The sequence below is a fragment of the Malurus melanocephalus genome, unplaced genomic scaffold, assembly GCF_030028575.1.
Source record: "Malurus melanocephalus ecotype Western Australia unplaced genomic scaffold, MMel_1.1 scaffold_170, whole genome shotgun sequence".
Classification (NCBI taxonomy): domain Eukaryota; kingdom Metazoa; phylum Chordata; class Aves; order Passeriformes; family Maluridae; genus Malurus; species Malurus melanocephalus.
Window position 1 is genome coordinate 1,551,498 of NW_026623402.1, and position 18,204 is coordinate 1,569,701.

The window sequence follows — 18,204 nt, forward strand, 5'->3', positions numbered from 1 at the left end:
TTTCTGCTGTCAAATTCCCCTTTTCCATGTCTTGAGATGAAGGTACAACTTTAGGATGATAAATGCAGACCAGGGAATTCTGCTTGCTCCTTTTTGTTACTGGCTTTGAGTTGTGTCGCTCTCTACCTAGAAATGAGACCTGTGGGAATGTGCCACCTTTGCCTACAAGGCACAGAGAGCCAGGAGTTCCCCTCTGGATTTCTGAAAAGCTTTCCTGGAAATGCCATATTTACTGGGTTCTTTCTTACATGACAACACCAAGCAGCCTTTGGGGGCTCCAGTGTAGGGTGTGGAACTGTGCTGGCCTGGGCAGAGCTGGTGTGACAGACCTGTTATCCACAGGGATTGTTGGTATCTGAAGATGTGAGACCCCTTTATTCATTGAGAGGTCTGAAGTAGGGATGGAACCAAGATGTTCTGAAAAAAATCTACCTGGCTTCTGGGGGACTGGAGCTTTCATTTCTCCTTATCCTCTCCATGGAAAAGGATGTGAATATTTTCCTTTTTTTGCTTAAGGGCACAGCTGTACTTTCTGTGTCCAAAACTAAAGGATTTCCTGCATGGAAGTGTCACCCTGGCAGGGACTAACAAAATCCTGAACAAAATGGGCACTGCTGAAGCCACCTCCAGCAGATGGGTGTCCTCAGAACCCGCATGCCCTGGATTCCTTCCTTGCCTTCCTCTCGCTCTGCTGGTTGTTTTTATTCTGTTAAAAAATCAGTCTGGATACTTTGGAACTGATAAACTAGTCAAGAAAAGTGTAAGTTTGAATTACCCTTTGCTTTATTTGTGTTTGGCTTTGGAGATCCCAAAATGTGGGAAGTGGCTGGGAAGGATCCAAGCAGTGGCTGGGTGGTTGGAGAAGGGGCTTTGGGGCTGGCAGAGCTGGAAGACAAGGAACAATTTCACTGGTATCGGGTCAGAGCCTGTTTAGAAAATAAAATTTAAAAGGATGAAGGAGGTGTTTGAATCGTTTTGATTTTTTTTTTCTTTCCTGGCTTTGCTTTTGAAGTGTCAGGTGTGCTCAGTGATCTCCTGTCAAATAGGCAGAGCCAAATAAAAAGGGAATTTCATCTTTTTTGCATATTCAAAGCAATGTGTGGTTTTGAAGGCTCATAACAACCCCCAGTGCTGCTGCAGCTCTGTCAGCTGCCAGTGCTGCTGCTCTTGAGGGAGTTCTTGTTAGAAAGAGTGGGGATTCCCAAAAAAAAATCCCAAAACCCCCAGAGTTTGCAGCAGTGCACGAAGGCAGTAGAGTAACACCAGGCTATTCATGTATATCTGAAACTGTGCTGAGCCCAACCTTTTATTTAAAGGTAGAACTTGAAGTGTTCTTGCACTCCAGAGCTCTGGGCATGTGGGAAGACTGGAATTGCTCCTGTGAGTGATGTATGTGCTGCTGCCATCCCTCCTGTGGCTGATGGAGCACTGAACTCTTTTTGTACAGAAAAATCTGGAGATGATTTTTGACCTTGCTGGATTAGGAGGTGTTTGTACTCCCCAGTGAAAGCTCGCCTCACCGTGGGCTTTGCCATTTTTCTCTGGAGAACTCTCCATGCTGCACTCCCCGAAGGTTTGGTGGGTCCCCTTTTGGGACCTGCACTTCCCACATTCCCTGAGGAATCTCATGCTTTGGAGGAAGATTTCTCTGCATAGCCCAGCTCAGTCGCAGGCCTGGGCTCAGCTCAGGAGTCCTTGGTTGGCTGACCTCCACTGCAGGAGGAATTTCCCTTTCCAGCTCTCAGCTGCCTGGCTCTCCCATCCCCTCCTGTAAATGTCCTCCTCTATCGCTGATTCCTGCATTAACTTCTTGCTTCCAGCTGAATTCCTCAGGGCTGCAGTTCATTTCATTAACCCTGCCTCCATCAGTACCATGAGGTTGGTATTCAATTATTTCTCCAGGGTGGGGAAGGTTGTGTTTATTTGCAGGCCTGGTTAAACTCAATACTTACCTGAATATTAAAGTTGCTTTTGACTAGATTGTCTTTTCTGCTGTTTCAGGTGTTAATGGAGTGAAGGGTTGCCCATCCTGTAGGTAATTGTTGCAGGGCTTTACATTTTAATTGTTCTGCTGGTGGTTAATTGTAATTTCCTTTTGAATGAGAGGATTTTGAGTGGCTTTTTGCACTATTTCAATGCAATTGCTTTCCCTTGGGGCACCTTTGCTGTTTTTTGCTCAGTGGTTTCTCCTTTCCCTTGTAGCTACATTGAGAAGTTCACAGATTTCCTCCGTCTCTTTGTGAGCGTCCACCTCCGAAGGATCGAATCCTACTCCCAGTTCCCCGTGGTGGAATTCCTGGCCCTGTTGTTCAAATACACTTTCCATCAGGTACAGTCCCACCACTCCCTCGTTTTCCCCAGTCTACTCCATTGTCCTGTTCAGCAGGGCCAGCTTGTTTTGCATTAGTTAACCCCAAAACAGAGCATTTAACTGGTCTTACTGGCACTTCCTGGTGGTGTTGGGGACTTGGAAATGGCTTCATGTGCTTTCGGATTTAGCTGGAAAATAGAGGTCACAGGTGCTTACCCTGCAACAACAACTTCTCTGATGTTTTATTTTGCTTCTGCTTTCATTTTTTTCTAGTCCTTGGAATGGACGATATTGTCTGGAAAAGTCTCTCTGACTTGCTTGCTCTGTGTTTGAGGATGCTGTTCTTTGTCCTGAATCTGGGGATTGCTTGTAGCTTTTAGATTTTGTATTAAAAAAACCCCAAACCCTGTGGCTTTTGGTCCGTGTTAGCACTCTGTAATTCAGGCTCATGTATACATGAATAATGACAAGGAAACAGCTTTATAGTATTGTGGAATCCTGGAATGGTTTGGGTTRGAAAAGMCCYTAAAGTCCATCTCATTCCATCCCTGTCATGTTCAGGGCCACCTTCCACYACCCCAGRCTGCTCCAAACCCCAATRTCCAGCCTGSCCTTGGGCACTGCCAGGGATYCAGGGGCAGCCACAGCTTCTCTGGKCACCCTGTGCCAGGGCCTCCCCACCCTCCCAKGGARCAATTCCTTCCCARTATCCCATCCATCCCTGCCCTCTGGCACTGGGAAGCCATTCCCTGTGTCCTGTCCCTCCATCCCTTGTCCCCAGTCCCTCTCCAGCTCTCCTGGAKCCCCTTTAGGCCCTGGAATGCTGGAAGCTGGTGTAGCMAGCCTTGAGATGGGTTAATGCTGAKACCAGCCTTGTAATTCCTGGGTACAGCCCTTGTACAAAAGCTCTTGCTCATCTTTTTGACAGCTTTAAATTTCTCCAGTGATGTCCTAGAATTGTTTCAGCGAAGCAAGAAGCTCTTCCCATGGATTGAAGTGGATGTTAACTCCTGTTCTCATAGTGTGAAATCCATCTTGCCATAGCTAGTGATACTCATTGGGAATTCTGGTGTCTTGCAGCCTACACATGAAGGTTACTTTTCTTGCTTGGACATCTGGACACTCTTCTTGGACTACCTGACCAGCAAAATCAAAAGTCGCCTGGCGGACAAAGAAGCAGTGCTCAACAGGTAAGGGCTGGGGAGCTGCCAGGGTGGGACAGCAGGAATCAGGGAATGCTTTGGGTGGGAAGGACAGCAGGAATCAGGGAATGCTTTGGGTGGGAAGGGGCCTTTGAGCCCATCCAGTTCCAGTTCCATGGCAGGGACACCTTCCACTATCCCAGGTTGCTCCAAGCCTTGTACAACCTGGCCTTGGACACTTCCAGGGATCCAGGGGCAGCCACAGCTTCTCTGGGCACCCTGTGCCAGGGCCTCACCTTCCTCAAAAGGAAGAATTTTTTCCTACAGCACCAAAGAGACTTTGTGGCCACCATGGACGAGCTGTGRGAAATAAGCTACAGCAGCTCCATGTGTGGTTGAGTCCTTTCTTTTTCTAAACTCATGAAGTATAAAAAGCMTAAACCTCAATGTTTCACACTCATTCACAAGAATTCAGGCTGAGCAGGTTTGGGCAGACAAACTGTTACTTGCATATGCTGTGTGTGAACCTTGCAGGCAGGRGAAGGAAGCTTTGTAGTCTAAAATAGCACTGGAGCACATTTGAGCACAAATTAGAGGAGGAAACTACAACACAAGTTGCTTACTTCATGTTCACACAGCTCATACAACTAATTAATGAATTAGGAGATGAATTTCATTTAATTAGGATTTGAAATTTCCTCTTTAGATAGAGAATGTGTCATTGAGAAATACAGATGAGATGGGAAGTCAAAAGTTGTCCTTGCTTCCTCCTGTGTGYATTAATTACCACAGTGGGGGGCAGCTCTTCCTTGGCAGATGCTGAGCCTGAAACGGGTGAGTTTTGTTTGAGAAAAGTCTCTTKGCTGCCACTTTATAAATCTGATGGCTATCCTGGTGAGTTGTTCAGGTTTTTGAGGTTTAAAAGCACCAGAGTTCATGCCATGTTAAGTTCTGCTAAGGGCAGCACGGTGGTTCTTTCCCTTGAGCACCTTGAATAGGAGCAGTTGGTTTTTGAAAGGCAGCCTGCCATCACAACCACAAAGAAATGTGGAACTACCTTAGAGCAGACAGCTCTTCCTCTCAGCATGGGAACTGTGAGGTTTCAATTTCTCAAGAAGTAGATTTTTGGGTTTGAACTTCATGGTTTGCTTCTCCACCTGCCTGACATGAGTGTAATGCTGGTTGTCTTGGAATCACGCAGCTTGTGAGGGAGAAAATTGTAAAAAAAAGGTTTTTCTAGATCCGGATATAATAAACCATATAAAATAGTAAATACAGCTTGTGAGTGGCTTAGCTGTGCTGTTTGTCAGGGCTGCCCACCCTCAGTGACAGCTCCAGCTCCCTGAGCCGTGTGAACTCTGGCAGTGCTTWCACCACAGGGGCACACAGGAAGTTTCCCGTTCTGTGGTTTAGAAACTTTGCATTTTGTACACACTGCCACTTCTACTGCTGGAGAAGTTGCCAAATCCAAGGTTACGCCACCTTGCCCAGAGCTCTCAGCTGCCTGGCTGTGGCACAGCTGACTGTCACAGTCTGACACCCTGCTTGCATCATGCTCTGACTCTGGTGCTCTTTTTTAATGCCTATTTTTCCAGCCTGATTTCCCCTAGAAAAGAGCAGGATATTTTTATGAGACCCTAGCTGTTTTGAGAAGGAGGTTTTTAAAGGAAAAATCAAACCAAAGTTTGGTGTTGTGGCACCAGGCGAGATTGCATGTTCTGCTGCTTTTGCAGCTTGGCATTTTTTGGGGGTGATAAATGAGAAGGAGGGTCTGGGGTGCTCTGTAGCAGCTCCCAGGCCCCCAGAGCTGAAGGGATGTTTCRGTGACCTGTCTGTAGTGTTATAGTATGAGCAGGAAAGGTGCTGGCTTTATTTCAGAGGACAAGGGCCTGGATTCCATCAGAGGGAAGGAGGAACAGCAGCACAAACAGGCTCAAGGTGCCACCTGAGGCTGCACCAACTGCCCTGGTTCCTCTGCCCCTCATTCAGGGCCCAGAGAGGAGCAGCTCAGGCTGCAGGGGGCTCTTGGTGCCTCCTGTTCATGGCCACCTGCTGTTATTCCTGGCAAGCTGCTCCTGCCTTTCCTGTTTTGGACTCTGGGCTGTTCCTCTTGCTGCCAGCCCTTCCTTTCCCTTCCAGAGGCAGAGGGATTTCAGGAATTGCCTGGGCTCTTTCYCTGTAGGTACCTTGTGACCTGAAAGGAGCTGGTACCTTTAATCCCAGGAGCTGCTTGGTGTCCCTGCACTCAGGTTCACATTTTATCCATCTCTCTCTCTCCTCCACGGCTGCAGGTACGAAGATGCCTTGGTTCTGTTGCTGACAGAGGTGTTGAACCGGATCCAGTTCAGGTATAACCAGGCACAGCTGGAGGAGCTGGATGACGAGACCCTGGATGATGATGTAAGGAGCAGAGCTGCCCTAGGAGGCTGCAGGGCCACGTTAAACCTTGCACTGYTCCCACCTGGAATGGCTTTTCCAGGGCTTCTCCTGGGGAGCACAGGATCAAATCAACAGCTGCTTCTTTCCTTTGTTCTGTGTGGGGCTGGAGGTGTAAAACAGCTTTACATACTTGTCACAAAAAATCACACTGAACAGATAAAACCTTTGGGTTTAACTTGGTTCTTACTGGGGGAAAAAATTTAGATCCTTATGTTCGGATCATCAGAGGTATGAGGTGTCCATGTCTGGACTCCGTTGGAATTTAAAGTGTTTCAGTTTCATTAATTTGGAATTAATTTAATGCTTGCTTTGCAATTTAAATGCTAAAATATCTCGGAGGCAAAAGCTTGAAGCTGTGTATTGTCAGTGCATGTGTTTAAGCTTATTTCTCCTAAGGTGGTATTGGTGAAGATCATCTTTATGCTGATAAATGTCAGAGTGGGGCAGGTGGCCAAAAGGGGTGAGGCCAGAGCCCTGGAAGGGCAGGTCAGCTGTCACAAGAGGATGGGTGAAGGAASTGAGGGAATTTCATCACAAATGGGATTAGACAGATTTTAAAACTATGGGATCTTGAGGACTGGTCACATCACACCTTCTGAGCTCGATGGCAGCACCATTTCATAACCAAAATACAAATATTTCCTTTATTCATATGACACTTGTGTCATCTGGATACTCCGCTGTCCTCTTCTCCCCCTGTAAAGACCATGGAGGTGTTTGGCTGCCTCTCCATGGTGACAATAGTGCACAAATAAAGGTAGAAATTATCCAGTTGATGAAGTTGCTTTATGCTTCAGAAACAGGGTGAAAGTGATGATACTTGCAAGGCTTCAAGCTTCTGGTATAAAACTTGAGAAGGGTTTTAGTTCACTGTTTAAGGGCAAAATTAAGTCAGGACATTCTGCTTTTGATTCTGTTGYRTATTTCTTGTTCCATTTTYACCCTCTGATATTAAYGGCAGCTTTGGGATATGATGGTAGCAGGCAGCTTCTTTCTCAGTCACCTGAGCATGTGAAGTCTTTTCATGTTAATATAATTAYTTAATTCACCTGACAAGTTATTGCCACTCCTGCCCTCCCTTCTCTTGCACTGTCCCCCCAGTTTTATCAATCCTGTCTAAAATAGAATGAATTCTACATGCAAATGAGCTTGAGTGGAGTGTGCAAGTTACATTTCTCTAAGGTGCTGCTTTGGGCTGSTTTGGGATGGTTCTCCCTCCTTCCCCTCCCTTCCCAGTATCCCAGAATCTCTGTGTTGCCCTGGGAAGGGCTGTGCTCACCCCGCTGTCCCTTTGCTTTGCAGCAGCAGACGGAGTGGCAGCGGTACTTGCGCCAGAGCCTGGAGGTGGTGGCCAAAGTCATGGAGCTCCTGCCAACTCACGCCTTCTCCACCCTCGTAAGTCCTTTCCCAGGCCAAAAGTGCCATGTGGAACGAGCACCAACTGCTGGAGGGTTTTTGATAGATACCTTAGTGCCAAGAGAAGTAGGGAAATGTGGATATGGATGCAAAACTTGGCAAGGGCAGATTAGAAATTGAAGAGAAAGCCTTGTTTCCTTGGCTTTGTTGGATTTCTTGGTGTTTTGAAGAGAGTGCTGCAGTGTCTGAGTCCAACTTGGTGGACAGTCTTCAGAAATTCCCACCTCTCCAAGTGTAAACATTTGGCAGYAGCCCCTCCCTGCTGTTTATCTTGGCCCTTACCTTGGAGGCAGCACTGTGAATTGGGCAAATAAGTGTCATTATTAGGGCTTTAAGGGGAGTGGAATCTTTTTTAAATTAAAGGCTAAAGATAAAAATGCTGGAGAGGGGCCTTGGAGAATTGGCAAGCAGATCTGACATGGGTGAGTGCTTCTCTCCAGCTGCTGTTGCTACCTTTGGTGGTGTAAAGGTTGTCTGGGTTTGTAGCATCATTATGATTTTGAGGAGAAGATCTCGGGGCTGTAATTGCAGCCCAGAATTCAGAGCAGACCATGTGTTTTTAGGTGAGGGGAAAGGGAAATAACAGCAGTGGGATCTCAGTGAGTGCATTAATCCTGCTGGGAGCACTGCACAYCTCGACCTCTGAACCGTATTCCCAAGAAGCAAAGCAAACTGGGCTGCTGCAGAGGCAGGAGCTGCCTGACCTGARATGCCTTTGCAGTTGATGTTTGTGTTTAAGGAGCGAGGCAGGAGCTGCCTGTTACTCGAAGGAGTGAACAAAAGCCGAGGCTGCGGTGCAGCTTTGCTGTGAGTCAGCGGGAGGCACCAGGGAGCGGGCGTTTCGGGGAGCAGATGGATCAGATGGAGGAGAGCATGTGGCTTCCTTGGAGTAACACATTCACAGGAGGAAGGCTCTGTGGTTTTTGAAATTCCCCTCAGGCAGTTATGCAAAGACGCCGCACTGTTAATTAGGCACGGAGTGTTGGAAACTGGGTAGGGAGGGTTTTCCTGAGCCCTGCATTGTTCATTCCTTGGACTGGGGAGTGTGGRAGGCTCTCAGGCAGTTCCCAGTGCTTCTCCCTGTGCTGGTGGGTGCACTGATCAATGGCAAGTAATCAAAGCAGTGGACAGCAGCTGCCATTTCTCCATCCTGTGCTGGGCAAGGAAAGGTTGCAGCTCCTTCTGCTGGTGGGCGAGAGAGCTTACATAAATTCAACTGCTTTCACCAACAGAAATTGAATAGAGCTGTGCCAGGCTGCAAGGGTTGAAAGCTTCCTCAGCTGAAGTACAAACAGGGGCTGGCCTGTTTGCTGTCACTGCTGAGTGATGGAGCTGGGCTGGCCCTCTGTTCCCACACCGGGGTGCACAAGGGTTGTGCTGTTCATTCCCTGGGCKGTTTTCCCCATGGAATTCCAGCTGGTGCAGCCTGCATCTTGCTGGCAGAGTGCTGCTCTGCTTGCCCTCTGTACCCTGATAGAGGMACTGAGCTCAGCTTTCTGCTTACATAATTTTTTGGGAGCTTCTTTTGGAGAAAGTGATCCTTGCAGGTAAGGTGGATGTAGCACAGAGCTCCTGCACTCCAGACTCTGCCACTCCTCTCTCCCTGGCCAGGGTTGTACATCCAGCTGTACATTCCTGGTGCTGACAGGCTGTGYCCTCACTTCCCCTTGTCAGGCTGATTCCTAGGGTTAGTGGGAAAGGAGTTGCCACAGGGAAGTGCCTTCAGGGGGGTGATCTTTGTTTTCTTGACAGCTGTCAGGACCTGGGAAGTTGTGGGATGCAGGATCAGCCCAGAGCCCAACCTGCCCTTCCTCCAAATGTCTGTCTGAAGGCACTGGGGAGAAATGAGAGAGCTCTGCTCTGGCACAGCAGTCAGTAGTTGGGTGTTCCTGCCTGCCAAGCCCCAGGATCACACTCCTTTCTTCTCTTTTCCAGTTTCCTGTTCTGCAGGATAACCTGGAAGTGTACCTGGGGCTCCAGCAGTTCGTGGTCTCTTCAGGAACAGGTAATAACCAYCCTCTGACACTGTGCTCCTCCCTCTCATGATTGCAAACCCATCCTGGACCTGCTTYGGTGTTGCTTTTTCTGAATTCAGTTTATCTGAATACACGAGTGGTGTCTCGTGACTCAGTGGTTAAACTCCAACAGCAGACAGAAATCTCATAATATGATTTATTGGTGTGGTCCTTCCCTTGTTCTGGTACTTGAAATGAAGATCCCAGAGGTGTTAAGAACAGATATGCTGCACCAAATTCTGCAGCTCCTTCCTGAGAAATAAGGAAAGCAGCAGTAGTGAGATCTGCATGAGGGGAGGGTGCAGCTTGAGGTAATATTGACATTTCCTGGTGTGACCAGGAACAGAATCTGCCCCATAGCAGAATGGGTTTTTTTTTTAATAGGCAGTTCTGGGAAAAAATATTTCCAGTGTTAGGAGCCTTTCGGGCCTAAGATGAGCAATGTGTAGCAGCAGGGTGTGTTAGAAGCTGTCCTGGGGCTGGATCAGCAGCTCAGATGCAGCTCTGGATTCAGCACTGGGAGGTGGCACAGAGTTCCAGAATGGGTCKGGGTGGAAGGGACCAGAGTGAATCATCTGATCCGACCTCCCTGCTCATCCCAGAGCACGTGGGACAGGATTGTGTCTTGGTGTTCATGGCACAAAATGGACAGGCTGTTGCTGAAAGCTTAATGTGACATTAAATGCAGTCAGTGGAAAAAAAATCTGATTTTCTCTGAAAGGTGGTGGTGTTGCAGAACATGTTTGCTTTTTTGGTAAAAGCTCTGGAACATCTGGGCCCAGTTGTCCCCACTGGAGCAGCAGGAGGATTGTGTGGGTAATGGGGCTGGATTGTTTGTTGTACCTGAGAARTAAGGAGGTACACAACAAGCTTTGTCTCAGAAGGGAAGTCACAAATACCCTGTCCCAAACTGCTGCTGGATCACTGGGACTGCAGCCAGCAGAGGGWGTGTGGAAAACCACCTTCTCCAGAGCTGGGATTGCTTCTGATGGCAGCACAAAAGCAGAAAGGCTCCTGGCACCAAGATGGTGTGGAGAGAAAAGAAGATGTCAGAGGCTGAAATAGTCGGTAACACCTTTATGAGCCTTTGAAGTGGTGTCACAAGAGATGAACTTCCTTTCCAAGCTGGATGTTGCAGTGCCTTGGCCACTGCTGCCATCTGACCCACGACCCAGCACCGAGCTCATTCCAGAAGAATGCTTGTCATGGAATTAGAATAAACTTTGCATTTCCTGTCACTTTGTCCTTGGGGGAAAGGGCTGCATGGATCAGTCACAAAGCTGTAGGGTTTTCCCCTCGCATGAGCTTGATTTTCAGCCCTTAGGGTGGCTATCAGAGCATCACTGACGGGTGGCTGGGGTGTCCCTGCAGGTCACAGGCTGAACATCACAGCTGAGAACGACTGCAGGAGGCTGCACTGCTCCCTGCGGGACCTGAGCTCGCTGCTGCAGGCCGTGGGTCGCCTGGCCGAGTACTTCACGGGCGCCGTGTTCGCTGCCAGGTTCAACGATGCCCTCACCGTGGTGGAGAGGTGGGTACAGGCACCTGGCACCCCTGCAGGCTCTGTGACACACCCGGAGGGCTGCTTGCTGCCTGCCCTTGGCTGGGGTAGGTGGTGGTGGGAGGAGCTGGATGGGCAGAATTTGGGTTGTAAAGCAAAGCTGAGCCCCAGCGTGGGCAGCAGGAAAGGGGGATTGTGCCCCCTCAGATGATGAGACCCCACCTGCAGAGCTGCCCCAGCCCTGGGGAACAACAGCAGCAGGACCTGGAGCTGCTGGAGAGAGTCCAGAAGGGGCCATGGAGATGCTCCAAGGGTTGGAGCCCCTCTGCTCTGGAGCCAGACTGGGAGAGCTGGGGGTGTCCAGGCTGGAAGAGAAACAGCTCAGGGATCACCTGATCACCCCTTCCAGTGACTGAAGGAGCCAGCAGGGAAGGTGGAGAGAGACCATTTAMAAGGGCTGGGAGGGACAGGACACAGGGAATGGCTTCCCACTGCCAGAGGGCAGAAATTGCTCCCTGGGAGGGTGGTGAGGCCCTGGCACAGGGTGCCCAGAGAAGCTGTGGCTGCCCCTGGATCCCTGGCAGTGTCCAAGGCTGGGGCTTGGAGCAGCTGGGACAGTGGAAGGTTTCCCTGCCCATGGCAGGGGTGAGATGGGATGGACTTTTAAGATCCTTTCCAAGCCAAACCATTTTGGGATTCTGTGGTTCTCAGTTTACCAAATCCTCAGTGAAAGAAATAACTTACCGGAGGGATGAAATAAAATCAGTCACCTGAAAACATGGRGGGGACTTGTGTTCCAGCCTCTGAATTTGTGAGGCAATGAAATAACACGGAGTTTGGTTAGAGCTGTATCTTTCACAACTAAATCACGAAAACCTCCGTTCATGGTTGGACATCGTGATCTTAGAGCTTACAGGTCTTTTCCAACCTTGATGATCCCAATTCTTCTCTTTAATGAAAAGACCTGTGAGAGCTGAAGGGCAGACATTTTATTCTTCCTGTCCAATTAGCACACACTTAATTAGCACACAGTTACAAATGGCAGRATTCCAGGCCTTTAAACAGGTTGTGGCTTTTCATTCCTGTGCAGGAACATCTGACCTGTTCCATCTCATCCTAAACAGTGCAGCAGGCTCTGAATTATTTAAAACTAAATAKCCAAAATCTCATTTGTGTATTAGCAAAATGTCCCAGACTAGGGAACAGCACCAGATGAGTGCTGGAGCTGATTTGTACAATCCATTTGCACTGATGCCTGAATTAGGCTACMTGAAACAGGGGCTGGACAAAATTCAGAGAATCCAAAGCAGTTCTGTTCATTGCAGGGCCTTCAGGGCCATTCAGGGCAGTCCCAGCCCACCCAGGGGCTGCACCCACAATGGACAATGGCTCACGGGTTTTTCACCCTTTCTCACTTTTGTCCATTTGCACATCGGGGCTGAATCCTCCAATTGCAGCTGCAGCCAATGCAGTCAAAAACTCCAATTTGGCTCCCCCAATTCTCTGTTGTTTCCATCTCTTGGGGCCTGGCTCAGTGAGGTGTCCTTGAGTTTGGGGCTGCAGAGGAATTGTTTTGTGTAAAAATGGGAGAGCAGGAGCTGGGAACTGTCTGTGGAGTCTGGATAAAGAATTCCAGGGTTACAGATACATGATAAATACAGAAGCTGAAATCCTGAGGCATCAGCACTTCCACGTGTGTTTGCACCTCCAGGTTGGTAAAAGTGACGCTGTATGGATCCCAAATCAAACTGTACAACATCGAAACCGCTGTTCCCTCTGTGCTAAAACCTGACCTCATCGATGTGTGAGTATGGGATCCACCCAAACCGGGCACCTCTGTGGGGTGGGTGAGGATGGCATCTCCTGCATCTGGCACTCWGGCCCCTCCCTGGCAGATATCCTGGGAAACAGCCTCTCCAGCTGTTGGCAGCTCCCCAGGAAAGCCCCTCCTTTGAGCTGGTGAAACTCAAGGCTTCTGCCAGCATTGTGGACCAGTCTTTCCTCTAATGGAAGTACCCAAGTCATTTAAAGGAAAACATGTTTGTGCTGAGAAGTGCCCCTTAAATCAGCTCTGAGAGCAGACTGGGATTGTGCCCTGTGCTGGTGCTGTAAAAGCCTYGTTCTCTGCAGTGTAATTAATGAGGAAATAAGTGTTACAACAGTGATATTTTAAAGAAATGGATCCGCTGCCTAGTGTGTGGTTGATATATAAATCCAGCTGATGGATTTTTTGCTACCAAGTCAGATCTGTAGTTCAGGTAAAAGGTGTTTTTCTCAGCTGAGGGTTTCAAATACTTGTCTTCCAAGACAAACAAATGCCTTGCAGCTGTGCAAGCCTTTTCTGGGACAAACAGCTGCCTGCCATGCATGGACATTCAGTGTGAAATCTTGCTGCTGCTGCTCACAGATCACCTCTGTGTCAGCCTTTCAGGGACCTTCCCTTGCTGAAGCTGTGCAGCACAAACCTGTTTYCTGCCAGCTGCTGTTCTGTGAGCAGAATTCAAGGTTTGAACACTTGTTTGTAAGGTTTGTAATTGCACCTAGAGCAGCTCTTTGAAAGCCCCACTAGATTTCACCATGAAAGTGTGTAACTAATGGGATTTCTCCTGTTAGTCCCAAGTTAATGGYATTGAATTTTGTGCAAGTGATGTTGGTTTAATGGTTTCTTTCCTRGTTTACAATAATTTGGGAGGTGTTTTCCATGATTTGTCAGTGAAGGATTTTCATCCATTTCTGTGATGTCCTTGGAGAAATCTGAGATCCATTTCCTGATGCTCGCCCAAGAAAGCAGCACTGTCAGACATTTGGGGGACACCTCTCTGAAAGAGCCTGACTCAATGTGATAACCACACTTCATAATCACATTTTTAATAGTCAAGCTGCCAGTTGATGATAACTTCATCAGTTTGCACCYTTAGCTTTGTGGGTACAGAATCTAAAACCAAAAAGCTGTAAGGATTTTTTACCAACCAAGCTGCCAGATTTGCCTGAGAATGCCACTCTTGTGTCCCATGGTGGTGTTGCCTGTGTCCCACGGTGTCCCTTGCTGTCCCCAGCCATGCCCAGTCCCTGGCAGCCCTGCAGGCCTACGCTCACTGGCTGGCCCAGTTCTACAGCGAGGTGCACCGGCAGAACCCCGAGCAGTTCATCTCCCTGGTGTCCACGGCGCTGGAGGCCATCACACCCCTCATCAGCTCCAAGGTACTGCTGGCCCTGCCTCCCCTGGGGCAGGGAACCCACCAGGGGCTGGGCTGGGGGCTGGGGCTGTGTTCCAGAGCCACAGGAATGGTCTTGTGGAGAGTTCCCAACAGCACCGGGGCTCAGGCTGATAGGAGAATAAAGCAACTTAAAGGCTTTTAAACCCAGTCTAATGATTTTATGGCTTGAAAGCAGAGGAATCTCTCTCTCATGGTATTAAAGGAACTGACCTATGCTCTGGTTRACATATAAATCATAGAACTGTTTAGGAWAAGCTCTYTAAGGGAGTCCAGCTAATCYCAGCACTGCCAAGGCCACCACTGACCCATRTCCCCAGGTGCCACATMCACATGGCTTTTAAATCCCTTCAGGAATGAGGACTCTGTCACTGCCTTGAGCACCCTGTACCTGACCACCCTTTCCATGAAKAAACTTTCCMRKWTCCAACCTAAACCTCCCCTGGTGCAKCTTGGGGCCATTTCCTCTCCTCCTGTCCCTGTTCCATGGGAGCAGAGCCTGACCCCGACCTGGCTGCACCCCGCAGGTCCTGGCAGCTCAGTGAGCTGTCTCTGGTGGTGTGTGCTGCTGTGATGGGCATCCTGACCACCCCCACTCTGTCTCAGGTGCAGGAGAAGCTGCTGCTCTCTGCGTGCCACCTGCTGGTGTCCTTGGCCACCACGGTGCGGCCRGTGTTCCTGATCAGCATCCCAGCCGTGCAGAAGGTGTTCAACAGGATCACAGACACCTCTGCCCAGCGCCTCCCCGACAAGGTCAGTTGGCCCACRCCTGTCTCACGCTGACATCTCGGGAAGATGTGCCTCTGGGGGTGAGAGGTGGCCTCAAAAAACAACTGGACAGGCAGCAATTATCTCTGCTGTGGATATCCAGGAATTGCAGTGATGCTGTTTGTAATTAATGATGCATTTCAAGCAACAGCACAAGGAAAAAAGACAGTTGCACCTCTTAGACCTGATTCCTTTCTTGTTTGTTGACACCATCCCTGATTCTGCATTATCTTTATGGTTCAGGTGATGCCTGAAACAAGGCTCACCTGAAACAGGCCAAAGTTAAGATAATAAAAGCAGACACATTTAGTCCAATTCTACTGGTACATTGAGTACATTCAGTACCAGTAGAACTGGCTCTGTAGTTCACTGTTCAAACCAAACCATATTGGTTCTTGATAAGAAGTGGTCTGTGGTTGAGYTGGTGAATTTTGTTATGCTTAGTTGCTCTGAAAATGAAGCTAAAAATGAGAGGTAGCAGGTTAGTTACTGCCTGGATTATCTGATCACTCTTTATTGAAATAGAGTACATACTCTTTGTGTCAGGATTATTTAAATGTGAGAAACTCCAGGCAATCTTATTCCAGGTACATTCAGGGCAGATAAAGCCACCTCCTGAGGCTGCACCCAAATGGGACCCCGAGTCACGAGATCTTCCCCTTTTGTAATTCTGTCTTATGAATGTATTGGGCCCCAATTCTCCAATGACACCTTCAGGTGATGATGTGAACTCCCCCAAGCTTTCTCTCCCCAATTYCACTGTTGTTTACACATTTTGGGGCTCTGAGGCAGCTCTTCAGGCCCAGAGAGGAATTGTTTTATCTAAAGATGTGTGAACAGGAGCTTTAGTGCTGTACACTAGAGAAGTATGAGAATACAGATACGTGAAAATATAGAAGCTAAAATCCTAAGGCATCACAGACACATTGATTCTGACCTACTCAGAGTTTTTGATGAAACTTAAGTATTTGTATTGCAGAAGTGACGTAAATACTATAAATATATTCATTCCGTTTATAATACTGAAAAGCCACAGTGGGGCTGGGATATGGTTGTGCTGGCAAGGAAGCACAAAGTGCTGCACAAGTGCAGAAGCTCAGCATATAAACCAGGCAAGGAGAATGAAAGGAGAATGATCTTTGTTTTYATAAACACCAGAGATTTACTGCTGCAGGGAAGGGCTGACAGGGCTGGGAGCAGGGAGCTGCTTCCAGGCCTTAAATCCTGGAGCTTTGCTTCTCTCTCACTTTGCAGGGCTGGTAGTTTTCACTTGGGCTCACCTTGTGCTGTTGAACAGCGAGCACTGCTGAGGCATTGGACAGCCATAAAATGTCACTTTACTCTAGGCTKGTGCTAAATTAGCAAAAATTAATTTGGGGAAAAAAGGTTACAGCTTTGTCTTGTTGTTTAATGTAGCCCAGAGAAGCTGTGGCTGCACAATCCCTGGGAGTGTTCAAGGCCAGGCTGGGCTTGGAATCGCCTGGTATGGTGGAAGGTGTCCCTGCCCATGGCAGGGGGGTGGAATTAAGAGTTCTCTAAGGTCCCTTCAACCCAAACCATTCATGATCTGGTGGTTTTGCTGTCAGTCCAAGCCTGGTGCTGTCTGGGGGCTTCCTACTCCCAAATCTCATTATGGTGGGTCCCAGGAACCCAGGATTTATATCCAGCTATGTGGGTTTTTTGGGAGTTGGGATCTTTCCTCAGTGTCCAAATAGCTCATCCAGGGCCTCCCACGCATCAGACAAGCACAAAGCAGGGGCAGAATGCAACGAGCTTTAACCTCCCTTCCCAGCCCAAGCTGGTAATGACTGGTAATGACTCCTGGCAATGACTGCTGTCCCTCCCAGGCGCAGGTGCTGGTGTGCAGGGCTCTGTCCAACGTGCTGCTGCTGCCCTGGCCCAACCTGCCCGAGAGCGAGCAGCAGTGGSCCGTGCGCTCCACCAACCACGCCAGCCTCGTGTCCGCCCTCACCCGGGACTACCGRCAGCTCAAAGCCACGGCCAGCCTGCCCCAGAGGAAGGTGCAGCTGGAGGACAGTAAGTACCAGTGGGCAGTGTCATTCTGCTGATTTGCCAGTCATTATTKTAGCTGAGAAACTGTTGAGCGTACAGGGAGAACGGGAAGGGAGCAGTTTGTGTTTTCTCTCTATTTTTAGAGGCTTTTCTGCYCTATACAGGGCACTCTCACCCCGGTCACATGTAAACTCTTCCATTAAAGTGCTGTCTTCTAAGGAAGGTGGGGTCAAGGCTGGGATAAAACTTTGAATAGCATGGATTGCATCAGGAATACTGAGCAGCCCCATGCTGTAGTGTTAGGAATAGGGGCTGGAAGCAGTGTTRGTGGAGATCATGGCTATAAAAAGTGAAGGGGGAAAATAAAAATTTCTTCTGGACTTGGGAAGTACTGTAGAGGGTTTTTGTAGGAGGAATGCAAGGAAACTCCTTGCAGGAGTGCAGGGAAACATCTGTATATTTTTGGGACTGTTTTTGGGTTTGTCTTTTGGGTTTTTTATCGAGGATCACTTAAAAAATTGTTCAGAAACCTGCAGTGTTTTAGGTACCCATATGTGTGACTTTAATTTCTCTTCCTCTGTCAGCTCTGRGCAGTTTTGGCACATGCAAAAAGCRTCACCCCTCTTGTTTTGCAGCCAAGGTGATCATCCACCAGACACTGAGCGTTCTGGAAGATATTGTAGAAAGTATTTCTGGAGAATCCACCAAGTCCCGGCAGATCTGTTATCAGTCGCTGCAAGAATCCGTGCAGGTCTCACTAGCCCTCTTCCCAGCTTTCATTCATCAGTCAGGTATAACCTCAGGCCAGGGCTCGTGCTGTGAGTAGCTTTCTGAGCTCCTGCTGACACCCAGAGCAGCAGCACAGAGTTGGGGTGTGGGTGTGGAGTGGGTGGGGTTGCTGTGCCTGGGTGTGCTGGGAACCACAGCAGGGAGGGGACATCCCTGCCAGCCAGGATTGTCACAGTTTCAAAGGGGAGCTGGTCCTGAGCGTGAAAAAAGTGCTTTAAAATACCCTCTGTAGCTGTATTTGCCATTTACATTCCTGCAGATGCTTGAAAAAAAGACATTTAAATAGATGTACTCACCTATTACATTAGGTCAGATAATGTGGGATTTAGGGATTTTTTTCCTCTGAGATGGAATCAGGACTGTCACTTAGCAGCCAGTTTACATTTTGTGTCACATCACACTTCCTTGTGTTCCATTTGGAGTTGGGTGGGATTTTCTCAGTGAAGAGGGTTGAGGGGAGACAAAAGCAGTGAAATGCAGACAGGATCCCAGGCACAGCAAGGGTGCTGTGATTCCTGGGGGCTGTTGACTTCAGAACAGGCTGGCAGCCTCATCAATTGCAATTAATTGGCTATCAAAGTCTGTGTGATGAGGG

At 48.6% G+C, this 18,204-nt stretch overlaps 1 protein-coding gene across 1 annotated transcript in view; it reads left to right on the forward strand.

The window, feature by feature from the left end:
- The window catches only part of XPO6 (exportin 6), a 46,303-nt gene that overhangs the window by 19,960 nt on the left and 8,139 nt on the right, over positions 1–18,204 (forward strand). Inside the window, exons 8-17 of the mRNA XM_057372434.1 lie at positions 3,392–3,501; positions 5,745–5,853; positions 7,195–7,287; positions 9,244–9,313; positions 10,695–10,854; positions 12,536–12,628; positions 13,881–14,025; positions 14,646–14,792; positions 16,655–16,844; positions 17,456–17,611. Coding sequence (XP_057228417.1) covers positions 3,392–3,501; positions 5,745–5,853; positions 7,195–7,287; positions 9,244–9,313; positions 10,695–10,854; positions 12,536–12,628; positions 13,881–14,025; positions 14,646–14,792; positions 16,655–16,844; positions 17,456–17,611 — 1,273 coding nt within the window. The remainder of the gene's footprint in view (positions 1–3,391; positions 3,502–5,744; positions 5,854–7,194; positions 7,288–9,243; positions 9,314–10,694; positions 10,855–12,535; positions 12,629–13,880; positions 14,026–14,645; positions 14,793–16,654; positions 16,845–17,455; positions 17,612–18,204) is intronic.